Source organism: Mytilus edulis, chromosome 11, assembly GCF_963676685.1.
Source record: "Mytilus edulis chromosome 11, xbMytEdul2.2, whole genome shotgun sequence".
In the NCBI taxonomy this organism is placed as follows: Eukaryota; Metazoa; Mollusca; class Bivalvia; order Mytilida; family Mytilidae; genus Mytilus; species Mytilus edulis.
This window is the reverse complement of record NC_092354.1, coordinates 59759658-59786677: the sequence shown is the minus strand read 5'-3', so window position 1 is coordinate 59786677 and position 27020 is coordinate 59759658. Positions and strand designations below refer to the sequence as shown.

General features: G+C 31.4%; 2 protein-coding genes across 11 annotated transcripts in view; both read right to left on the bottom strand.

Annotated features, from left to right (window-relative positions):
• Positions 1–19447, bottom strand: part of LOC139495939 (LHFPL tetraspan subfamily member 2a protein-like) — a 40892-nt gene extending 21445 nt beyond the window's left edge. Inside the window, exons 1-5 of one of the 8 annotated variants that reach the window (XM_071284361.1) lie at positions 19291–19386; positions 15069–15141; positions 13400–13514; positions 2846–2909; positions 1800–1890 (exon numbers count right to left, since the gene is read on the bottom strand). The gene's annotated coding sequence lies outside the window, so the exon portion shown is untranslated. Of the gene's footprint in view, positions 1–1799; positions 1891–2845; positions 2910–6681; positions 6950–13399; positions 13515–15068; positions 15142–15238; positions 15357–17497; positions 17631–19290 lie in introns of those variants that run through there. The other 7 variants (XM_071284362.1, XM_071284359.1, XM_071284363.1 and 4 more) reach the window with 7 other exon arrangements.
• Positions 19448–20325: 878 nt separating this feature from the next.
• The window catches only part of LOC139495938 (probable nuclear hormone receptor HR3), a 30965-nt gene continuing 24270 nt past the window's right edge, over positions 20326–27020 (bottom strand). For all 3 annotated transcript variants that reach the window (XM_071284355.1, XM_071284353.1, XM_071284352.1), the window contains exons 13-14: positions 26277–26393; positions 20326–25709 (exon numbers count right to left, since the gene is read on the bottom strand). In XM_071284355.1, the coding sequence (XP_071140456.1) occupies positions 25453–25709; positions 26277–26393 (374 nt within the window). In that variant the 3' untranslated portion in view covers positions 20326–25452. The remainder of the gene's footprint in view (positions 25710–26276; positions 26394–27020) is intronic.

The window sequence follows — 27020 nt, the reverse complement described above, 5'->3', positions numbered from 1 at the left end:
ATTAAATAAACTTTCATTGAGTTGAATAACTGGTTTTAGCAAACTGAAAGTTTCTTTACTGTATACAGAACTACAAAAACTATTTTTTTGGTTTTGAAAAGGGGGAGGGGTGTTTTACAACTGTCTTACTAAATTTTTTTAGAAAAAGTGGTATCTTTTCAATTACTTTTCAATATTTAAGTGGTATTTTGCAATAGAAATAATAATGATGACCAATAGACTTTCTTAAATGACCATCAGGGGGAAAACTCTGACATTATCCATGCTTATATGATAGAGAGACAAGTATGCTGAATTGATAAGGATAATAGACAGATGAATAAACAATCAATATTTTAAATGAACATCTGGCAAAGATAAAATAAAAACTTGAGTTATATTTTGATAGCTTAGTCAACACCCTCAAATGATAATATTTCTACCAGTCAGTCACTTAGAAAGTTATTTGCATGTTTACTGGTACCTTTTCTGGGGTTTTCTGTCATTAGAAAATGGAATTGCCATATATATAGAACTCTGAAGCAGTAACTCGAATAATTCAAGCCCATTCCGTGTCCGATTTTCTCCCACACGAGGGCTTGAACTCCTTGTGATCATTGGCCGCGTCGCCTGCTCTCTGTGAGAGAGAGCCAATCAGCGGAGATCAGGATATGAGTCTGCGCAACTCTCTTGAAATTGTCTTACCAAACATGTGTGTTCAATTAACACAAATCCGATAATAATTAATTAACATCAATTAACATCAGTTTACATCATTTATCATCAATTAACATCCGGAACTCCTCCTTCTTTAGCTGCCAATTTAAATCAAAATTCCCATATTGCAAAGCGGTGTGAATTTTCCGGTTGACGGTCTTGATCGAGGAAGACGTTCAGGCGTTAATGTAGCCTTCGTAGATCAGCGGAATATAACGACTGAATTATTCGGGTTACTGAAGCAGGTGCAAATCCAGGATTTGATAAGGGAGAGCTGCAGTGCTCCTAACCATTAGGAATTAGGACCTTATTTTGACACAAAAAATGCCATATCTTTATATTTAGGTGTGCCTCTATCTGAATGATCTATGAATGAAGAATTTTGGAAAACAATCTAGTCAGATAAGATTTTAAATATAAACATGAATCAGAATAATTCCAAGCCTGTTATCTGTTGAATATGACTGTTTTCTTACTGAATCAGATCCAGATAATATCAGATATATCTGAAGTGATGTCAATCAAATTAAAATGAAATATCATATTTAAATATAAAACTTATGAAGAAAACTCTAAAAAAAAATTGTCAAAAAGTAAACTTACTCTGTCATTTTTATAAATTTCCTGTTCACAAAAATTTGTTTTTTTCGAAATAATTAAAGGAATTGTTTATACTTTTTGGAACTTTGGGTCCTGAACGCTATTCAACTTTGTACTTGTTTGGCTTTATAACCATGTTGATATGAGCGTCACTGATGAGTCTTATGTAGACGAAATGTGCCTCTGGCATATTAAATTATAATCCTGGTACCTTTGATAATTATTTACAGCAATATTTGCAGTATTTTACAGAAATCTTTCTATATCTATAGTTTGTTATCACAGCTAGTGACAAACAGAACCAGCTGATAGGGCACCTGTCAAGTTCTTCCCCTGTCAAGTTCTTCCCAAAACATATATCTTTTCTTATCTTTTTTATGAATCATCAATTTATAAGTGCAAGGATCATCTAAACAGTTAAGATCTGCAAATTTCTGACATTCTCAATGGTTGGATTATGTATCTTTGTGATCAAAATATATCAACAAATTTGTAAGACTGACCTTGATTTTGCATGAATTGACCTAATGATGATGGTAAATCACACCCTTTAGATCTGCAACATCAAAAGTTTTCTGTCTTGAGGTTATAAAACTACAGAAAACATGGTGTTCTTTAATAGCAGACAATCTTAATTTTGGTGCATTAGATAGCAACTCTAAGCTGGTCAGAAATAATGTTTTAGTCTTATCCAAAATTTGATACATCATTTTTATTGTCTATGTTCGATTCATTTATTATTTTTCTAGTTTCATGGTTATCAAAAGTATTCATTGTTGGTACAGTACTTGCTCATAGATGATGAATTTAAGGTTTCCTCTAAATTTTCTAGAACTGGTTAACTTGTGTACTTTATTGTTAGGCCAAATAAAAAAGTATGTGTGGTTCCAGTTACATCTGAAAAAAAGTTAGGGTAGGTAGGTAGGGATTTTTTTTATTTTATGTTTTTTTTTTACATTGAGTCTATGGGAGCAACATTCTGACTTTAACAGTGCTTAATGAAAAATGACAATAAAATCTTTAGGGTAGGCTATTTTTAAGCCGAAAAAGTAGGGATGGTAGGGTGACTGGAACCACACATATATTTTTATTTGGCCTTAGTTGATGTTGCATTGATATTTATCAGGAGCATCCGAGATCACCCAGAGTTTTTTGTGGGGTTCTTGTTGCTCAGTCTTCAGTTTTTCTATGTTGTGTTTTGTATATTGTTGTTTGTCGTGTGGTCTTTATTTTTAATTTTTTTGGCCTTGTTGTCAGTTTAACTTTATTTTAAACTATTCAAGTTTTTCGTGGATTAAGGAAAACTTGCAAAATTGTGGATATTTAATTTTGTGACTTAGCTAAGTCTGCATACAAGCCTACCCAGTATATAAAATTTGGTATTAGTTGAACACTTTATTTCCTGGTTAACCAATACCAACGAAATCCTCTTAAAAATTGCTATCCAATAAATATAATAAATCCACAGTAAATAATGTGATAAATACAATAACAGTCATATCTTTGACTTAGGATTAATAGACAATTATAAAGACAATAAATCACTAACCTTTTTGATTAGGGAATTTTTCTATGGCAGATAATCCGTCTCACTCTATCAGTTCTTACCGATCCTGAAATGATAGAATGGATATTATTACTCTGTTGTCAGACGTGTGCCTGATAGCTCTATCTGTTTATATATAGATAACCAATTTGTTTACAATATTGTAAAAGCATTCTGGAGCTTGGTCAAAGAAAATTATCTATATTTTTGTTAAAAGGTGAGGAAATTTATCAAAGGAAGATTTTTTGGCAGTGTTCCTTGTATTGTTTATCAGTACTGAGGCTGGTATAGGCATGTATATCAATGAAATTATCAATGATTCAGTTGAAGTAGATCTTATGTTGCAGTTTGGTTTCAATAATCCTGTTAAATTTGATAAGAATTCTGGATATTTTCCATTTCAAATTCCATTAGGGAAATGCAACATTGGTCAACAAACAAAATTAAGGTACATGTCTGGTCGTAGCATACTAATTGTTCTGATTAGTGACTTTCAAATTTGATCAATCTAAAAATTATTTACATATTTGATGTTTTTCAATGGATTCATCAATTATTCAGTTGAAATAGATCTTATGTTGAAGTTTGGTTTCAATATTCCTGTTATATCTGATGAAAATTTTTAAATATTTCCCTCCAACTCCATAAGTTAAAATGAAAACCATTATGTAATCAAAACGTTCCCAGCCAAAGATAATGGATCTTGTCTGGTCAAACTAAATTCTCCTGAAAAATTGATACAAATTTGACAAATTTAACATTTGCAGGGGCGGATCCAGCCATTTTAAAAAGGGGGGGTTCCAACTATATGTCCCCATTCAAATGCATTGATCGGCCAAAAAAAGAGGGGGTTCCAACCCCCGGAACCCCCCCTCTGGATCTGCCACTGATTTGCACAACATGTTTCAAGACAACTGAGAATATTTGACTGTACCAAGTTGGGAAAATGACAGTTTTCACCATTCCTTTGATGCGGTCGAACAGTATATTTATGCCATTTGATAAGGGACTTTCCGTTTTGAATTTTCCTCAGAGTTCAGTATTTTTATTATTTTACTTTATTTGTAAGTCAAGACTCAAGGAAATAAATTGAACTTTCAAAGGCTGTACTCTGATGTTTAATCATGTTATTAGGCCAACATTAAACTTTTCCTCATACCAAATTAACACATCTATCACAAACAAATCTTTTATGCCATGACTTTAGGGGGTTTAATATAAATAATTACAAATAAGATCATAATTAATTAACAACTGTCTAGGTAAACAAACGTCTTATGACGATAATATTTGAATTTATTTACATAATAATGTACACAAATCAAGTCCATGTCAGCTGACACTTAGTATTTATTTATTATTATTATATACGTAATTCAGATGATATGTGGAAAAGAAAATGTGACATGAGTGCCAATGAGACAACTCTCCATCCAAGTCACAATTTGTATACAGTGATATTTCAAAATATACCTTTATTTCATTAACTCTGAATACTTTTACCAAGCATATTTTTTTGTACAAGTTTTGCTGTTAACTGAGACTGAATAAAAGGAGATGTGGGGTATATATGAATGAGACAGCAACCAAATGACAAAAAGTAATCAAAATTTGTTATAGTCACAGCATCATCCCATTGTTTCTTTTACTTTTTTTTTTTTTTTAAATATATGGCAAGTACTGCAGATTCAAAATTATTGGTGGAGTACAAACTTTCCAGTTATTCTGTTCTGTCACTGTTTCTTGGTTTGTCAGTGGAGGATCCAGCCATTTTAAAAAGGGGAGGGGGGTTCCCAACCCAGAGTAAAGGGGGGGGTTCCAACTATATGCTCCCATTCAAATGCATTGATTGGCCAAAAAAAAGGGGGGGTTCCAACCCCCGGAACCCCCCCTGGATCCGCCACTGTTTGTTCATGGTTATAGAGAAACAACAAATTTTGTACAGGCTTATATTATGCAAAAAACTTTCACAAAACCATGAAATCAAATATCCACAAAAAACAAACAGTCCACAGTAATTTTATCCAGGCCAGGTTTAAGTCGGGGGCCAGGCAAGGATCCATTTAAGGAATAAGAATATAATTTCTTGGCAGAACAGCTACATGCACTATCTATATCTCAATGCAAGTACATATGTGTCACAAATTGAAACTTACACAGGGGCGGATGCAGGAATTTTCGAAAGGGGGGGTGCTAACCCAGGGCAAAGGGGGGGTGCAGGGGGGGGTGCAAAACATGTCCCGATACAAATGCATTGATCGGCAAAAATAAAGGGGGGGTGCGCACCCCCGGAACCCCCCCCCCCCCCCTGGATCCGCCACTGCTTACAGCTTGAACATTGTTACTCATGTTGCATAATTTTCAAAGCAATTGTTAAAAATATGGGTGATGTTTAAAACAGAATCTCAGAGAGTATAAAGTCAGGTGCAAGAAAATAATAATTCTTTATATTATGTCATGACTTTTTGCAATACATAACTGATTAAAAAGTACATCTCATCTCTCTTTTTTTCTTCATTATGACATAGTAAATCCTTTACATATACTTTTTTTTATGATGACCTGTGGCTGTCAAAAGGTTTGTTTTAACTATTTTTTAGTTGTAAGTCAATGACAGTTTTTATAGGAAGACCTCAACACTTATTTACATAGTTTATTGATTAAATCTTACAAATACATTTTTTTTTACTCTTTTGCATTTCCATTTTCCCAAAGTTATTCAGGTCAAAAGCAACATATTATAAACTAGATACACTCTTAGCTGCTGCTCACTAATCATGCTAATGATACCTCTGTATTAAGTTTTTAGTATACAGAAAGTTGATGAGCAATGAATATGAAATTAAACTTGTGAAACTGCATATATTTATTTATCTTAAATGAAACTTGATACAAAATTTGTGGAAGCTATAATCATTCATATTGTCTGAGATAAATGTGATGAAAATTCATCGTTATCATTAGTAAAAAATTATCAAAATAAATATGGTAAAAGTCATGCAGTCTGCATAAAAATTGGTTTACATTCTAAAGTTAAAATTGCAAGTTGATTGTTGAAAGGCAGCTTAAGGAAAGCTGGCTACCAAATTTCAGAATACCTGATTTGTAATTTCCTAATGTAATACCAAAATTTCATGGTATGTTTATCAGTTTAGGGAGCTACCATTTGATTTTTAGGGGGGGGGGGGGGGGGGGGGGGGGGCTAGGATGAAAAATGTTGTCCTGCATTTTGTTTTTAGTTGTAATCTCTGTCCTGCCTTTTTATTTTTCACTCTATTCGGTCCTGCCTTTTTTTTACCTAAATTGTCATCCTGACATTTTTTTTTTGCAAGTGTCTGTCTCATCCTGACTTTTTTTTTACTCAAAATTCATGTCCTGCCTATTTTTTTCAAATTTCATCCTAGCCTCCCCCCATAAAAATCAAATGGTAGCTCCCCTATACCTTTGGAAGATGATATACTGTAAATTCAGAAATTATTGTGAGGTTTTTATTATCGCAAAAAATGCGACAGAGTTGTAAATGCAATAATTTAAACTCGCATTTTGAAATATTTTATATGAATTAAACTGGATTTTTCTCAAAATTGTAAAAATTAAAATCGCATTTTAGACTTAAAATGACAAAATCGCAATAATAAATGCACTCAATAATTTCTGAATTTGCAGTATTAAGGATATGAAAGTAAACTGGTTTCCTCTGAAGGCATCATACCTCCATCAATAAATTATCTTACAGAATACATCTTTTTAAAGCTTAATTTCCAATATAATTTAAGGCATTAAATGTCTTGGTTTTTTCCAAACACTCAAATATCAGGAAACAAAATTTACAAACAAACCTGACAAGAAAAAGTATAATCTATATCATTCCAACTTCATTAGCAGAAAAATTAAATCCTCATAAAAATTCTTGTGGCTTCTTCAACAAATTCTCCACTCATCAATGTCAAAGGTCATAAAGATGAATGAAGCATCTGGGTGAGTAAAACATTGATGAGATACAAACAGCTGTTATCCTCTTTCACACACAAGCTTTGTTGTGATAAAGCTACACATTGCTGTTATAAACAGGATTGACTAAGATAACAGATGGTTACTGAAGAAGGCAGTTGGTTTTGATTGACCATGACCTTGGTAATGTCAGAGTTGATTAAAGATAAGACAGGCACACTCTATACTTGTTCATACAGTTATAGGACAAACGCCAGATTTTGAGTTTCTTCAGCAAAATAGCCAGAACATTATCCAATTAACAGATTATTGATAAATCATTTATTCAAACACTTGTTTATTTGTCGTCACAGCAGGAAAGCTTCTGATTACCACAATATTTTAGATGACTGACCAGAAATTACCACACGTGTACTATGTACTGTCAAAGTACTGTTCCACATAAAAAGATTGTTATCAGAATCAGCTAGTGGCAAATATTATGAGTTTTGAATTTTATCTATAAAAGACCCCCCTTTTTATGATACAAATTTTGGCAATGCAAACATTTGAAAACAGAGTATTTGTATTCAGTATTTTATTTTTTTATATTTAAACATATAACTAAATCTACAATATAAATATGAATAAGAAATTACTGATTTTGCAAAATATTTTGTTTGTAAACTGGAATGAAACTTGAAGTTATCGAATTAAATGTTCTTGTACCACAGGCACACTTTGAAAATGTTTTCTCTTTTAAGCTTAGTAACGGTGTCAAAAATCCAACACAAGTTTTGACATTTTTAATAGTTCCAGTTTTAAAATTCGCTATTTGTCAAGCCTGCAAGTAAAGTGGCCAAATCTAGAAATAACAATCCTGCTATGGGGAACGGATTTATATACGTTTTTCTTGTTTCCAAATCCCTACATTTCTATTGTATAATTGCAACATGCATATGCACTTTTGAAAAATAAAATACTGTTTTTGAATTCTAAACTATAATCCTTCTCTAGTGTCACAACATTTAGATTTATTCTTCAGTTATTTTCCTATTTAAAACGTCAACATTTTTGTTTAACCTTCACATTATTTATATAACTAACAAACATATCTTCTACACAATTACAGCATGCAGAGAATTTTTTTAATTTTTTTTCTCGATATTTTACTGTTATTTTGTCTTGGGTTAAAGTTTCAAATATCAATAACTTTATACAATTAATGATTTTTTTTAACAGGGACAGAATTTTCCTCATGATTAAAAAAGGCAACTTAAGAAAAGAAAAAAATTGTTTTAACATTTTAATGACCCCGCAACTGAAAGTTGATAGGGGTCATATTGTTTTACTCCTGGTCCGTAAGTCCTGCTCCCTTCCATCTTTCTGTCCGTCTGTCCCTTTATGGGTATATAGTTTTTCCACATAATTTTTATAAATTTGAATGCTAGGAAGTTTTCACTTTACTGGCTGTATGTGCATGAAGATGTTCAAGTGGTCAGGGTTTTGATTTTTGTTGAGCCTGTGGCTTTTGTCGCAGAACGTGATATACAGAGTGATTCTGGTGGCCGCGTAAGTTAACTTCTTAAAAGCTTTACATAATCGAGAGGTCAACTATATCTGTTGTTAGGAATGATTGTGAGGTGTATATATCTGTCTGGCAGCTATCATCTGATCTTGACCTTATTTTTATGGTTCATTGGTCAATTGGTTAAGTTTTCATGGTTAAGTTTTTTTCTTAGATACATGTACTATAAGCAATAGGTGAACTATATTTAACGCACAGATTGATTGTAAGGTGTGCATGTCTGGTTCATCTGACTTTATTTTCATGATTCAGTTGATAATGTTTAGTTTTCCTGTTTAAGTCTGATTCATAGAAACCATAAGCATTAGGTCAACTATATTTGGTGTATTGAATGAATGTAAGCTATGTGTACATGTATTTTCGGTGTGGTTTGGCAGACCTTGACCTCATTATCTTGGATCATAAATCAATGGTCAGTAAAGAAGTCGAGACATTTATGATTGTGCACTCTTGTTATTAGAATTTGCTCTTTTGGGGAATAGTTGAATTTTATCATTTTTGGAGTATATACTTGCATTAGAGGTGCATTGCGTTCTGGATAACTCCTTCATAATAGTGAACCATAGACCTATGTACTCCCATGCTCAAATTAGTGTACTTTTAAAACACTTTGCATTGGGTGGGGGGGGAAGGGGGGCATCATTTTTGTTTTCCAGACACAATAGTATCTTTTAAAAAAATCCAACATTGACTTTGTTACAATACAGTTACTTCACAAGTGAAGTGCGGTGATATCATTTTGTCTAGTTTTAATTTGAACTGTTCCATACTTTGCTAATGGTTAGAACTATTTTTGTTAATAAATATTAAGATAGATCATACAGTCTAGGGTTTAAGTTAACAAATATCAATAACCTTTCTCAAACCTTAATTTTGAATTATTTTCTAAATACGGTAATGATATTTATAAAAAAATGTTTTCCAATAATTTTAATTCAAGAATTTATTAGGGTCATATTCAAATGTAGGCACAATGTACTCCTAACGGTGCCTTGTTGCATCCCCTTTTCAAAATCCTTTATTAATTTAGTAATTAATTCCTGTAAAAATCCTTTCAAATTTATTTATACAAAGAACTCTTTTAAAAATATTTATACTATATACACATATGTTGTATTCCTGGAACAGATTTCACGCTATAAGTTTCTATACAATAGTGTTCTACAAATTCTGAAATATACACTAATATACTGTTTCTGATTTGATCTATTTGTCTCTATGGTCAGTGGTCTGATAGTAGTCTCAGATTCTAATCTCTACTAGCAGGGAGTCTGATAAGAGGTTGTAATATGTTGAATGGGTTAATTAACATCAATAAATTGTGCAATTTGATATCTCCTAAATTTTAGGATGAAATTTGGCGTTTGTCCTATAACTGCATAGGGCTGTTCTAGTAATTAATCATAAAGATCATTTGTTTAAGATAATGGAATAAATTTGTTAAGCAATCTTTAGAGTACTTTTTTTTTGTTGATGTACACTTTTCAGAATGTCTATAATGTTATATTGAGGTAATTTTTGTATTAATAGCATAAATAAGTAATAAAAAATCAGTTATTTGCTCACAAAAATAATCCAAGTAATCAATGAATCAAAAATCCTACATCAAAAGCTTAATAATGATGTTCCTTTATACATTTGACACCATTTATATCTTAGGCTCTTTTATTATATTGTGCTGAATCCCATGCCACCAGCTTAAAGCACTATACTGTAAAAACTTTAAGCAGATCGAGTTGTTATTGGCTAAAACTTTGAATTCACGATTAAAGGGATAGTAGCTACGATTTTGACAAAATTATGAACAAGTTTTAAAGCTGCGAAAATCAAAGATATGTACTAAATATAAGCAATAAGATCGCTAGAATGTTTTCATAAACTACAGAAGTGTTAATAATTGATAATTCATATCGTGTTGTGTGCCTATTCATCTCATTAATTATGCATCGGGTTTACTTCCCGAACTTTGCCGACATAGCGAGTGAGCTAACCAAGATATATATAGATACGAACACGTGCTTTGTTTTTTTCTTACTTATTCGATAATTTCTCTTTATTAAACGTACATATTTGACGCCATTTATCAAATTATGTAAATAAAAAATATAACAAATACCGGCATGTTATTCCAACCCAAGATTCTCCAACAATGGCGATATTATACACTTGTTATTACATTTGTATCACCAAACCATGCCGATAATGTATACACGTGTTTGTGTGTTAAATCGGGGTCTCCATGAAGGATACACTTGAAGAATAATACTAGAGTTTAGGAAGTTGATTTCTAATTTCTTCTAAGGTGGGAGATTACTGCCCGTAAATTTATAAACATATTTTTGACAATTATGAACATCTTGAGATTTTTTTTCATGTGATCTGGAAAATTTAAGAAATGTAAACATTACGCAAACCGTCGGCTACATCTGTTTGACTTTGCCTGCGTCACAGGTGTTTGAGTGATTTTAATGACCAATCTCATCGACATTTTTTATTTTTAATTTACAATAACTTGTCTGCACCTCTTTTTTGTTTCTTTTCTCGCTGAAACTGTAAATTCGCGTACCATTTCCGCGTTAACATTCCCCAGTTCGAACATTTTCCCTTCGAGGCACAATGTGCGATTGAGCATTGGGAACTGAAGAGTAAAGGTCGTATGAATAAGGGTTGGGCTTAACATCGAATTATTATCTATAGACAATAAATAAATGTAGGTGTTAAACGTTAAAAATCTTCTAAATGCTTAATGGAACGTAACCAGTAATTGTTTTAATCATAATTATTTTACTTTTCGTACAAAATCCGGCATATAGATTAAAAAAGTAATTTTAATGAAAATCGTAGCTACTATCCGTTTAACTACAACATTTTCAATTCTTCAAACATATCTACAAATGCACAGTTCCCCTCATGGTTGAAATCTTCTGTTGACTCTTAATCGGAGTTATTGCCCTTGATTACATGATAGTTCATACCATTTTTGGGAAAATTATTTTGCTTATTAACTTGAGATGAATAGAAATTCAAAATAGAAACTGATCTGCAGGAAAAGATCTAGAAGTATGTCAACATGCTAACTCTGTAATACTGTAATTTCCTTTATAAATGATGATATTTACATAAAAAGTGGCAATTGTTGAAGATATAGGTGAGCAACACAAGCTCTATAGACACTACGCACCAGGAACCTCAAGTTAAGTCTTAAAAGCAATACCATATTTTCAATTATTATGAATTTTTTGCTTCCATTCCACATGACTTTTACAATATCCATCCCAGCTTCAATTGTAATTAATATTGACAACCCAATCAGAACAAATTTATTGTTCAATTAATCCATTCCCAGGAGCCAATCAATAGGAGCAATGATATCATTGACAATATCACTAAATACCAAACAAACAATGATTACAAAGCACCATCACTTCCCAGTCAGATATCAACACTATCATTACAATGTTTAATTAAGTTGCTTTTATCATATAATGACATTTTACATTTATTGTGACATGGTATGTACATTACTATTACTGTCTAATTAATTAACTTTTATTACGTTTTGACACTCAATGTGTTTGTTACAAAATATATATTTCATATCTGAGAAATGTGAAAGGAAAGTCCCAAATGTCATTTTTTTACTAAATTACAGAATTGTTTACAATATAAATATTATGACATGTTTGATACATGTCCATTCTTATCATATTGTCCTTTCCAATCCTTTATCAATTTTATGGCTATCAAGTCAGTGTTTGCCAATTTTACTGAAACCTGCAGAGAAACTGTACAACATGCTCTGTGTCTGATAGAAATCAAATTTCAATACATCTCTTAGGCCAAATAAAAAAGTATGTGGTTCCAGTTACATCTTAAAAAAAATTAGGGTAGGTAGGAATTTTTTTTATTTTATGTTTTATTTTTACATTGAGTCTACGGGAGCATCATTCTGACTTTAACAGTGCTTAATGAAAAATGACAATAAAATCTTTAGGGTAGGCTAATTTCAAGACGAAAAAGTAGGGAAGGTAGGGTCACTGGAACCACACATACATTTTTATTTGGCCTTATACTATTTCATGTTCATAAAATTTCTATTCAAAGACTGTAACATTTTAAAAATGGACTTGGTATAAGAACCCTTAACAAAACAGACCAAAATTAATCTTTTTCTGCGTAGTCTAATGTTCAGTATCACTCAAAGTCTTTTACATGTTGTACAAGGGTATATGAGGGTTTGGATGGGGTTAAATGATTAAAGAATAATGCTCTTAAAAAATGAAAATTAGAGAATAACGGGCAAAAAAAATGAAGATTAGAGAAATGTGTGGTCTAATTTTTTGAAGATTAGAGAAAAAATGGGTTAATTTTTTGAAGATGAGAGAAAAAAGGGGTCAAAATTAAATGTTTACAGAATAACAGACCCCCCACCCCCTATCCAGACCCTCGTATATGACCTTGCATATGGTTGATTTCTAGCAGCTCAAATGTTATAAAAGTGCCAGGACAGTGGAAAGATGGATGGAAGTTAAATGACCAGTGGTAAATTAACAGCATAGTTCAGAAGGTAATAGTCTCGAGACATGCAGTGGCAGATCCACAAAAAGTTCCCCGGGTTTACCCCCTTTTTTTGATGATCAATGCATTTGAATGGGGACAGATGGTTGGAACCCCCCTTAATCCTGGGTTGGGACCCCCCCCCTTTTTTTGAAAATGGCTAAATCCACCCTTTGTAAGCCAGTAATGTTACACATGTATAACATTTCAAACACTAACTTGTAATTCTTTATACTTTTCAACGTATCACCCCCATTTAGGAAAGCCTGTTAACTAGTATGTAATTAAAGTTTAAAATTTCCTAAAATAAAACTTGATACTTTAAACATTTCTATACATGTATGAAAACCCATCAAAGATAGAATAAATAAAATTGTAAATATCAAAACTGAATTATTTGTTTTTATCAGCTTCTTCTCATTCATTGTGTAAAATATATAATATAAAAATACATCCTACTGGTATCTAAAACTCAAAATTACCTGAATAATTCAAAACCTCTTTCCCCTTTCTTCCTGCACAATGGAAAACGTCAACCGCAATGCACGAACAATTTTTCAGTTTAAATCCATCAATCACAACTTCTTGACAAGATTTCTGTAAAATGAACACACAAGATTTATTTTTTTATTTTGTGCAATACACGTAATTTGTCACCTTACAGCTTGTTCAAGTATTACATCATTATATATTATTTGTGACATGGTGTGTTTTTAATGATTTAAATAACATGCATTTACACCTACACCAATAAATTATAAACAATAGATTTCCGTACATGTAAAAGTGTGTGTAGTCATGAATAAATAGCCTATTGTATAAAAGTTAGAAATGACCATGCTATTTCTACTTGTACAATTGACACATTTTTTGTAACTACTTTAAGTTATTTTCTATGTAGTTGACATCAACAAAAACTTAGTAAATCCTCAATCTATGTTTGCTGGAAAACATAGATAAATAATGTAGTAGTATGGTTACTAATGAGACAACTATCCATCAAAGATATATGCATTAATTTAAATTTCATAAAAAAAAGTTTATTATTAAAGTCTAAATCTAAAAGATAGTTTAAGTATATATCAATTTACAGACTCATCAAATATCACTTTTTAGTATTTTAAAAAAATCATCAAAATATCTACCTGGTTAATATTACAATTTCGTTGATATCTTAAGTCTCATTAGCAGCAGGTAAGCAAACATGGAAACCCCTAATGGAAGGCCCCAAACATAAAGTCATGCATATATCTATTAGCTATAAGCACCTGTTGGAAGACCACAAACAGAAAGTCATACATGTATGCCATAGGGACTGGTAGACTCTTTAATAATGATACATACTTTGTCTAGTTTAGTAAGCTAGTTATTTTTTCAGTCAGTATTTTGATTTGGATGGTCTCATTAGCACTCATACCACATCTTCTTATATCTATTGATAATAAGCATAAATCTTTATGATTTGGTGAAGCAAAAAAATTGAAGCTCAGTGATTCCCAAGGTCTGGCAAACATGTGGCAATGTCCAGTAAAAATTGTTTGATCTAGTAAAATTTCATCAATTACTGGAACAAATGAAGTGTAGATGTAAGACTGTTGTATTTTCATACTCTCATAATGTAAAAGATGTGTAAAACACTGACTGGACCAGTCATCTTTAAACAATTACTGGAACAATAGACCATTGAGGTAAATAAAACTTTGGGACCTCTGGATGCTTGACAAGTTTTCGGCAGTATCTCAGCCACTGGTAATGCACACATGCATACTTGTATACTGTATTAGATATAAGAAGATGTGGTACAAGTGCCAATGAGACAATTCTCCATCCAAGTCACAATTTGTAAAAGTAAACCATTATAGGTCGATGTACTGCCTTCAACACGGAGCTTTGGCTCACACCGAACAGCAAGCTATAAAGGGCCACAAAAATAGCCAGTGCAAAACAATTCAAACAGGACAACCAACGGTCTAATCTATAAATAAACAAGAAATGAGAAACACTTATATATATATAAATGCACCACATCAACAAACGACAATCACTAAACATCATATTCCTGACTCAGGACAGGTGCAAACAATTGCAGTGGGTTTTAACATTTTAAAAGCTACAAACCTTCAACCTTACCCTTCAGCGTATACTTCTTACCTTTATATCAAGCAGAGAAATTGAGTATCTGTACCTGTCCTTATTCTACCGTTAAGTCACATAAACCTTCAATCTAAAAAGAATTTTTAACATGTATTTAGTATTCAGGTTAACAATTGATAGACCTCATGGAAATAAATGTGTCATAAATCACATATTCATCTGTTTACCTTTAATCCTTTATATTACAAATTAAATGGTGAAATTCATGTCAAAAGATTTCACTTAAAATACTGATCATTAAAATCATAAGCCTTTCGCACTTCCCTTTGTTATCAGTTAAAATGTATCAGAAGTGAGTAGATAAATGTCTAAAACTTAATGGTTCAGTGATTTTGGACCATTAGTATGAAGTTATAATATTTGTGGATGCTTTATAACAAGACATTTATTATTTTGTATGATTATTGCTAAAATAGCATAAAATATTTTGATGAACAATCCCTAAAGGCATTTTAAAAAGAGGCACAAATTATCATAATTGCTGACTTAGCATATTTTTGTAAAATTTTCATTTTAACCTGGATACCCAAGTAAAGTATGGTTACATTTGGTTTTTGGGCATTATAAACTGTTATTTTCATTTAATGTAGTCCAGTGAAAGACTTGTGAAAAGAATTTTAAAAAAGAAAGTTTTCGATGTTAAAGCCAATATACAAATAAGATTAAATATGAATACTACTTATAAATAAAGACAACTGACCACCAGAGACCAAATGAGGTTACACAGGGTTCAACAATTGCCCACGACAAGTAAAATTCATCATGGGCAAGTATAAGCTGCAGTATACTTGTCCAAATTAAGTTTAAGAGGATGAAAAATACCAAATTTAGTCTATAACAATTAGATAATTAGTACTATTGTCCCTCTCTGAGTGACTACTGACACCTTAAAAATATTGGCCAATCAGAATATAAATCTTTGGTGATTTAGGAAAAAAGATTTTGAGGTCATAAAACTATTATATAGATAAAAAAATCTCCTAATATCATTGATTTTTTTTTTTTTTTTTTTTAGAATTTAACGAAAAGAGGATTAGACTATTTATACAAAAAATTTCACCTTGATAATAGTATATAAGTTTTCTCTTCCTCAACTCTCAGCAGTATTTTTAATAATTTTAAGCATGTTAATTTTTTTAAAGTTGTGCTGTTACACCACTGAGGAGGGGGGACCTTTATCAGTTTATCAGGACTCTAGGATCGGGTGTTTATAAGCTCAGGATTTTGGGATAGGTCCTTTCAGGATCGGGGAAAACTTTTTTTGAATTTCGGGATGTCAGGATTTAAATTTCTCAAGTCTGTCCCAGGTTAGAAAAAGCTTAAGTGCTCAAAAATATATTTAATCCTGCCACATTCTTTTAGTCAGGACCCTATAGTTAAGTGGTTGTCATTGGTTCCTGACTTTCATATATTTTCTTTAAATTGTTTTGTTATAATTAAAACTTAAGGCTGATAAGTTTTCTGAAGTTCCCTATAATCATGATAATACACCATAATAGTTATTCCTGGGTGACCCAAGAATCTGTCCCCCATGAACTAATGATGTCATATAACAGTCACTTTTCCATTGCTTGAGATATTTTGTATTATGATGTCAACATTGTACAGGAACATGTGTGACTGTGAAGACCAGTAATGACAGACAAATAGCGTTATGGTGTATTGCTTAAAACCACTTTATTTAAACTAATGTCATTTCAGGGCCTTCTATAGCTGACTATTCGGTATGGGCATTGTTCATTATTGAAAGCCATAATAAGACATAAAGCTTTATTTAGAGTCAGTATAATCAAGGCAAGCACATGCATAAGCTCTGAAAAGCTTTTAAAGGCCTTACAGTGACCAATAGTTGTTAATTACTGTGTCATTTGGTCTGTGGTCTCATTTTCAATCATACCACATCTTCTTTTTTATATTAGGTGGAAAGTGCACTTTAAATATTTTAATGGGTAGCATCAGTTAGATATATAAAAGTTAAATCCAATTGGTTTTTCAGAAAAATAGAATCTAATATTATATATTGGATTATGATGGGCTTGTTTCATCAATCACAGGAGGTTGAAATCCTATCAATGAGGGTCTATAAATATGTCAACTCGACTATCACAGTAGAGCTTCTCTCTTTATTGGTAATTATTCAACATTTTACTGTTAATTAGACACTTATGGGATAATTGTAAACGATGTTACCTTAAATCGGTACTTAAATCAAGATGAATTTGTTATATGTATTGACAAATGTATTAGAAGTAAAATTGAAACGAGAGAAGCTCTACTGTGATAGTCGAGTTGACATATTTATAGACCCTCATTGAAAGGATTTCAACCTCCTGTGCATCAATGCAGAAGATGATGAAATAAACAAACACATTTAAATACTGTCCAGTCAGTAACATTGTTTGAATTACCTATTGTTGTGTACATACCTATTGTCCATAGCAATCAATACAGTGTAAATAAACTGTTACTATTTATACTGTCTTCATTTTACTCTTTCTGTGTGTGGCTTCTGGCTCTGTCTCCATAAAACCCCGCGAAATTTCAGAATTCTGGTTTTTACATTCCTTGAATGTAAAAACCCGAGACGATTTACACATAGGTTATCTCCCATTTTACAATTTTTGAGGAAAAAATATTGTGAGATGGGAGACAACTCTATTTGCCCAATGAGCAATTTTATCCTGTACATTTGGTGAATGATAACCATCTATATTCTTGAGGATATTAAAAAGCACGATATTGACAATATCACAATATTTCACAGGAAAAAAAACTTAAAATAGATACCAATGGTGTGTCTGTAAAGAGTCTCCAAATAGTTTGAAATTTTGAAATTATACTATTAAAGGAGTAAGTTCGGTAAGGGCCATATTTGGCCCCAATTATAAAGTTCATAGTTACAAGACAATAAATGCTTTCAGTTGACTTAAAGACATGTGAGAAAGTAAAACAGAACTGTTTTTGTCAAAGTTTAATTCTAACACGTTGATTTTTACATCCCAAAAAGGTCAAGATAAGGGATTTTTGTGAAATTTGAAAAAATCACCTGGATTTCAACCAAATAAAGAACCAGGAAACATAGAGCGCAGGCGTCGACAAGCTTAATATTTAAATAAGACATGTGAAATGTCTTCACAAACATTATTTTAAAAGATCTTTGTTGTCGACGTATGCGCTCTATGTTTCCTCTCCAACAATCTATGGAAATTTACCCATTTTCATTGATTTTTACGTAAAAAATCAATATGAGTACAACTTGTGACGTCATAATGAAACGCAGAAACGTGAAATTTTCAATAAAATGGCTTATATCCTATCCAGTCAATGTATTAGCTATAATTTATCGTGATATTGGTAAATAAATCCGAATTTGAAATTTAATTACGCTAAAAAATGGGGCCATTTTAGGATCTTATCGAACATACTCCTTTAAAAAAAAAATGTTTATACTAGTATCTAACATAATCTGTTGGTCTTTTTTATATAACCTGATGTATAAAATACCCATTACTGGCCAGTTTTTTAAGCACAAAATTACAATGGATAATGTAATCCTAATTTGTATTTTTGATATTAGTAAGTTATCTTCTAACAAAAGAGTTGTCTCTCATCTCATTTTTTTAGTTCAAAATTTATAAAATAAATGGGAGATAACTATCATACAAATTGTCTTGTTTTTATTTTCATTTAAGTTCTCTGGTGAAGTGTTGTCTCACTTGCTTTGTAAATATTCTGTTGTTTATAAAATAAATGTGAAATAACTATCATACAAATTGTCTTGTTTTTATTTTCATTTAAGGTCTCTGGTGGAGTGTTGTCTCACTTGCTTTGTAAATATTCTGTTGTTATAACTTGTTCATCATCATGGAAACAGACTGTATAAGTTTAATTAATGTGTGTCACATATTTAAGAATAAGAATAATAATATTTAAGCAAATAAAGCATGTTTAAACTAAATCATATAGTCTTTAAATGATATAATATGAAGGTCATTCTATTGAATAGTGCTAGACTGGATACTCGTGATGAATATTAAGTTTTTCCAATAAACTGTGGATTCATTAAAATTTGTTAGGAAACAAATTTTTGTGAATTTTGTTGGTACAGGAGAACCACAAATTTCCATGTTCAACAAAATATATATTTTCTAAAGGAATGTATGCAGAATTTGTTAAAACCACGATATAAAATATCTAGGAATATGCAAGTTTTCCTCACCTAAATCAAGGAAAATTGGTAACCACAAAAAATAAATTAATTAACATTATTGAAATACATGTACAAATATTGGCAAACAGGAAGTATTTGTCTGACAGATAAGATAAGCACCTACATGTTACATCTCACCAGCTGTTCTGCTAACCAAATAGGAAGTGATTCTGTTAAGTGGTATAGAACAAATTAACAGTGTGCTCCTAACCATAGGAGGAAGTTACTGAAAGAAGAAGAAGTGTGACAAAAATATTTGTTATGATGAATTGCACTGAAGTTTCCCAATTCTAGAACAACTTAACTTCTAACATGACATGACTTTTTCAGCAAATTGAGCGAGATGAAAGTCATGAACTATCCATGTTATGACAACAAATCCGTAACAATATAACGAAAACTGAAAGATTGAGCTATACAATCAAATCACAAACAATCAATCACAATCTATTATGGGCTTTAAATGATTATTATTTCACTCAACTTCTGATCTGATGTTTGGAAAAACATATATACCACAGATGTGTGTGTGTGTGTTGTGTGTGTGTGTGCATGTTATTATTCTTAGAATCCATTTTTTTTGTATATTTTTGTATTACTTTAGTAGTTGTAATATAGTACATAAACCTCAACTTGTAGATTAATAAACAGCTAATTTCTAACTTCCGTGAATACTTTACAGCAGATTTCAGTCAGTATGTAGCTAATGGTAATATCTTTGGTTAGAATGCTTGTTAGCTGAACCGTGAAGTCATTGTTAGGTAAGGTCAACTTCCCTCCTTTAATAGTATACTAGCCCAACAGATAAAAAATCTATCTCTATGTAGGACTAAGCTACTTTAAAAGGAGGGTAGTATACCTTACCTAACAATGACTTCACGGTTCAGCTAACAAGCAAGCTAACCAAAGATATTACCATTAGCTACATACTGACTGAAATCTGCTGTAAAGGCTACAAAATCAAGCATCTAGATAGTGTGGCTGATCCAGTGTTTAAAGATCTAATATGGCTAATATTTACCTCAAATGAAAACAAACACAATATAAGTGTATATAAAAATAGTATTTTATTATTTTTGTGATCTATACATATTTTCCATAGTGATTAAAAATGAATAATTCCATGTTTTAAGATGAACTGTTTACACCTGTTTTCAACATGAAAAATTCCATACAAATTGACACCATTTCATACATGGCATGCTATAAAATGAAGGATATTCACAACAAATACTTAACAAGTAACACCTGATTCATTTATAAATCAACAATAAAAATCTATTTCATTAAAATTCTAATGTCTTTTATTTATATCTAGCCTTTCTAATTAACAGAAGGGTGTATGTTAACCAACAGCTTTGCTGTGATTGGACAAACTGTTAACATGTGACATGACTAGCAGTGTATTTCATAAAGCTATAAACTTAGAATCATTGTTATAGTTAAATAACTTAGGAATTGAAACACAAGGATTTTATTATTTTCTCAAAAAATAAAATCCGTGATTAGCAATCAGAAACTGCAACACTTCTGAAAGATACAATCAAGAAAGTAAAAAACATTAAGAGTTGCAGTATAATGAAAATTATAAAAATCAAATTAAAAGACTTTAGAAAGAGATGTAAAAAGGTACTGTGTACATAAACCAGCTGTACATTTACAGCACAAAAATCTACTTTTTAGCAGCAAGCATAGCAGGAAGATAAAGGAAATAGTCACCAAACTTAAAAGGGAGGTAAAGGAAATAGCCACTAAACTTAAAAGGGTAAAAGAGGAAGAAGGGATCAGCATTCAAATTTTCTGAAAATGATAATTTCTTTTATTCACAGTTATCTCTTAATCAAATAATATTGGCGGATCCAGGGGGTGGGGTCCGGGGGTTGGATGCCCCCTTTTTTTTGACGATCAATGCATTTGAATGGGAGCATATAGTTAAAACCACTCCTTTACTCTGGGTTGGGACCCCCCCCCTTTTTTAAATAGATGGATCTGCCCCTGAATGATATCTTATTAGGAATTAAAGCAACTCATGATCTGTAATTATTGAAAGTCAAGTGATAGGTTCATCAAGACTGCTAACAATTTGTGAAGACTTAACATAGTGTTACATGAAAACTTGATTTTGAAACCACTAGACCATGCAATGTTTACCCATATTTACAATAACTGGCATTCCAAGGAGATCTGTACTTTTCTCAGTCAGAGACAGCACAGAGGTGAGGTCCCTCATAAAAGATTATTTATAATAATTTTATCACATTTTGTTTTGGCTGGGGAAGAAAACATAACTACTTAAAGAATGTGTCCATGGACACATCACCTTGCTTGTAAGTATGCAAGAGTCAATAAACGGAAATAACTAGAGATAGGGAAAGCATTACCACTCAAATTGGAACTTGATCTGTGTTTAACTAAGCACTGTGTATAAGTTTCATAACATTTGGAGGCAAAGTAATCTTTACAGAGAACAGAAACCAATTTCTGGACATAACTAAAGATGTACAAATGAAGAAGGATAAATATTCCCAAAGGGGAAGGGACATAACAATGTTATCCTGGTCAATGTCTTTAGGAAAACAGAGCAATAAACAGGTGAAAATAACAAATGGCACACACACATTGTTTAGATAATGGCATAACTTGAGTCCCTAGTTGGTGATTTGTAATCAAATTATGATTCAATATAATTTAAAAGTTATATCTCTAGAAATCGGATTGGTTATAATCCCATGAGGGACCTCAAATTTCAACGAAAGACAAAACTAAAAGACATTTTAACAAATAAATGCTGATAGCAGACATATTTACAGTAAAATCTGTATTAAACAAACAAAATATAACAAAGATGTTAAAACTTAACAAGATACTACTCTATAGATATACATATATATCTGTTAAAACTCTGTTGCTAATGTTAGCCCTAGTTATCTATATCTACAAACACCTTAAGACATTTCTATCATTAATACCAGGCATTCAAAATAAATTCATGAATTTTAAGTTGGAATTGAGCAAAGCATAAAGATAAGCGATGAAAATTCAAAGGTTGTATACAGTAATTTTTCAACTACCTGAAATTCAGAAATCTTTGTGATGTTTTTATTCGTGTAAAAAAAGTAACAGACTGGAAAGCCTAAACTAAAATAAAAATTTCATTATTAGTTTTGATAGTTGAATGCAGTAATTCCGTAACTAGCTAGAATTAATCGACACAGACAAGGAAACATATTGCCTCCCTACTATAGAAGATTGTGGTAGAAGTTCAGAATCATTCTGAGTGATGTAAGTTTTGGGATCAGTTAATGTTATATACAATTCCGGGTCATTATACTAAAATTTCTTATCTTGAGACAAGTATAAATCAAGTCTTTGGGATTCATTTCAATTGAGGTATATAATAGAATCAGTCTAAAAAGTCTAAGAACGAAAAAAAAAAGTTACATGCAGCATCCTTCAAAGTCTAGACCACCTTGAAAATTTCTATACTCTGTAAGTAAAATAAAATATAAAAGCATAACCGAACAGGAAATGACATGATTAAAAGACGAACACATCCCATAATGCCCTCTGTCAAAAAAAATCTGCTACTTTCATAAACTTGCATCTTTGCTAATAACAGTAACCTTAAAAGAGTTTATTTATAGAAGTTGCATGATGTAAAAAGTCATCACAGATAATGATGCTGACTGTGGATTCATTTATTTTCGTGGGTATCAATTTTGGTGGATTGAGGAAAACGTGCCTTTTAGTGGATATTTGATTTCGTGCTTTTGTCAATCTCTGTATACAAAGCCCATAGAAACTTAGCAATTTGTGGGATATTCCAATTCATGGTTCACCTGTACCCACGAAAATTGGTATTCAACGAATAATAATGAATCGACAGTATTTTATAAATGATACAGACGAACTCTAATTAAAACAGTTGGTAAGACATGAACTAGCAAAGCTTATACGAGAAAGCATTTTATATACAAGTAGATTTTCATTATGAAAAACAAATGATGAATTACTGGCTCTAATATTAGAAAAAACATACATATACAGGATCTGTATTCATAAAAGCAGTCATACAACAATCTACAATTAACATCACTGTAGTCGATACCAGATCTCATACTTCAAATAATTATGAAAAACAGGTCCTGTATTTACAATGGATATAACAGTGAGATCATCTTTCAAATAACATATCATTAACTCAATTAGGTTTCAATACTTGTGTTCTTCTTATTAATTACTTAAAAGAATCGGTCACTGGCCTATGATTACCCAACCCCTTCCCTTAAATGAATACTAATGAATGTCTCAAAACAGATTTGGGTTATATGTGTTAAATATAACATGATAAAATTTTAATTGATTTTAACCATAACATAATGATCTTGAACAAAAACAAACATTGTCGGGTTTTTTTTCTAAATCAAGGGACATAACTCTGGGGAACAGTGTAAAAATTAATTGGCATGCAATTTTTGTTTGTTTGTGTGCTGCTTCAACAAAAATGAACAGATAGGAATAAGTCATCTTTGATTATCCATTTCTGCAAATTTAAATGTTTTTTTAAAATCAGAATTGTTTAAATATATACAGGGCCCTTTTAAATTGAAGATACCTTTTCCTTTGAAGAAATGCACACAGATGTAATAAAATTGAGTGTAACTATTTGCCGTGAAAAATGAGAAAATATCCCTAAATGCAATACAGATGAAATTACCTATACTTCAAATAAAACAACAGGTCACTCCTTTACAAAGAGGTGCACCTTTTAATGGAGGAAAATAACTATAAGAGAAGACCTGATAATTGGATGATGTGATGGTATATACAAGAATGGTAAACACAGAGATGCTGTACAGTTGTTGGTAAGGCTGATTTTGATTTTCCTGAGTTATTTAGAGGTATCAACAACAAATAATGACAATTTTGATTCTTGTGTATAGATTGAGGGTTGAAGGCTTATTCAAACATAAAGGAGCTTGACCAACAAAAATCCATCATATTTGAGATACAACCTCTGGATCAATTCAGATTATGGTCAAGATTTTAAATTTTTCTTGATTTTTGGAGTCATTTCTTTAAGTTTTTAACAGAGAATACTTTTACTTGGTATTTTTCCGAATGATTCCAACTGACTTGGCAAAAAATCCATAAAATGTAGTATTTCAAACAGTTACATGTGCAATCTTTTTCTTTGGTTTAGTATAAAGAGTATAATATTTTTTTTACATAGTTTTGTTTTATAAATTACAGTATGGTGAAATGATGTGAAAGTTTATTACTTTGTAAATTTCACTGTACAGAAAGACCTGATGCCGTCAAACTATTTCCCTAATTGAATAATGTAACTGTGACTGGAATATTCATTCTAGAACAAATTATTCCCTCATTTTCAAATTTAATATGAAAAATAGTGTTGTCGAATAATGATTGTCAACCTTGTCTGAATAGGTTAAAGTATGATATAAAACCATTCCTGACTACACTATACATAAGCCTGGCTATAAAACCTGATAGTATACATAAAAGAAAAAAATTGTTTTGGCCTATTAATCCTGAATTTTGATTGACAGGCCTTGCAGTCATAAAAATTTCTAGCATGATTATTGAACTCAAGACTAAAAAGCAATTAATTAAAATACTGCTTTTGGTGTTTTTAGCACATTTTTAGTCGCCCAAGTACTACCTGAAGTTTGAGACCGAAAGCTGAGGATGTTTGTTAAATGTAAATTCAAGACAAATATTCACTCTATTTCTAAGTTCAGTAAACACGTTATACAATAATAATGAGGTTTACCAAATCACATTTTATAAACTGAAACTTCTCTCCTAAAATAACTAGCAAATTTTCATATATAATGTGATGACAATTTTTCTGAACTAGCAATTGTGATGTATATTAACAATTTTCTAGCTTGTATTCTTCAAGACCTGACATTGCAATACAAAATGAAATATGAACATGATTTTGTTAAGAAATATACAACGTTCATTAAACATGGAAGTGTATTGCACAAGATGTTTTAACCAACTTGTATTTACTGCATTAAAAAAATGTCTTTTAAAAGATAAAAGTTTAAAAGTAATAAAACAAGATATACAAATTCCATAACAAATATCATTAATTCATCAACAACAATATTTAGTCACAGTTATAAGCCTAGATTAACATCAAGAATCCAGTCCCTCCACACTGAAGAGTTCTTTATGAAGGGGAGGGAACTCCATGTCTGGTGCTGACATTTTGAATTTGTTAAGAAGCACTATATGTTGAGCACTAAGATTGCGAAGGGTCCATGCGATTTGCATTAGTTTGTTCAGAACGTCCTGATTGTCTGCATGTGTTTTGACGATCTCTCCTTTAAGAGAAGACAGAATTTTCTCATATAACTTCTGTATATCCACTAGCTCCTTAAGACCAGGTCGATCTGGAAGAAAAGGAAGATTTTATTTAAGATTGTTGGTAGGCTATAACTCAATGTTAGAATTATAATTGCTGCCTGCATCATAATTTATAATTTAAGCCAGTACATTTGAGTTTCCTATTAGTTCTTATTTTTGAATTTAGCAACAAATTGTATAAAGCAAAAAATTAACATCGATCAGTGGTAATTATTTTTTTAATTTGAGCTGTTTTTGATTTCATATAATTGGCAATTTCAAACTCATTTGAAATCATAATCAAACCTAACATAAATGAATAAATTGTTTATTAGAGATTAGAGTGCAACCTAAATATATACAATATAATGTACATTGAGTATTAACATAATGATTTAGCCAGCCAAATAGGTATGATGCACTATAACTAATAATTTCTTCCTTCTTTAATCTTGTCTGGTTATTTTTTCATCACTATAATTTGGTTGGCTTTTCAATAATTTTCACAAGTGTCATTCAGCTATGTCCGTTTCAAAGAAACACTCATGTAAAGTTTAAATCAGTTATTGAGGAAAATGCATTTTTTTTTTATGAAGAGTCAACAAAACGCTTACCTGGTCTGATTAAAATTAAAGCACTGTACAATGCAATTTCTGATTCGTTTAAATTGAAAGCCAATAAAGTTTTCACCAGCTCGAAAATACTGTCTCGTAAATGTGTTTCTTCATCATCTGAAAAGATAATATAAATACTTGATGTGAATAAATGATATTAAAAAGTAAATACTCACAGAAAAAAAAGTGGTTTCCAACCCTTCCACATATTTGTTCTGAAATAAATCTAGTTGGAAGCCTTAAAGAAAGGACATGTTGTTGTTTCATATCTTTTAAATGTTTGTTTTTCATCAAAAAAAATTTGTCATGATTTGACAGTTAGTTTGAATTGTTACAAAGTCAGGGCCTTTAAAAGCCATCAATACTGTGTGGTTTTTTTCATAGTTGAAGGATGTTAGGTGGCCTATAATTGCTTAAGGTGGTACCCAACACCTGCACTAAAATTGATTTGGCTCGTTTAATTTTCATAAAATGTTGTCAAAGTATTTACTTTGACCCTTTGACATAAATATAAAAATTTCAAAAAATTTGAACAAACCATTTTATCAGAAAAATTACACTGGTTACATAGCAGTTTGACAAACACTAATTTTGATCAATGAGAAGCTAAATATTCCCTTAACAACACAACATAATTAAAACGTTTAGCTGATTTTACAGAGTTATCTCCCTGTAGTGTTAGGAACCACCTTAATACCACTTCATTTGAACTCTGGTGGATCGTTCTCTTATTTGCAATCATAC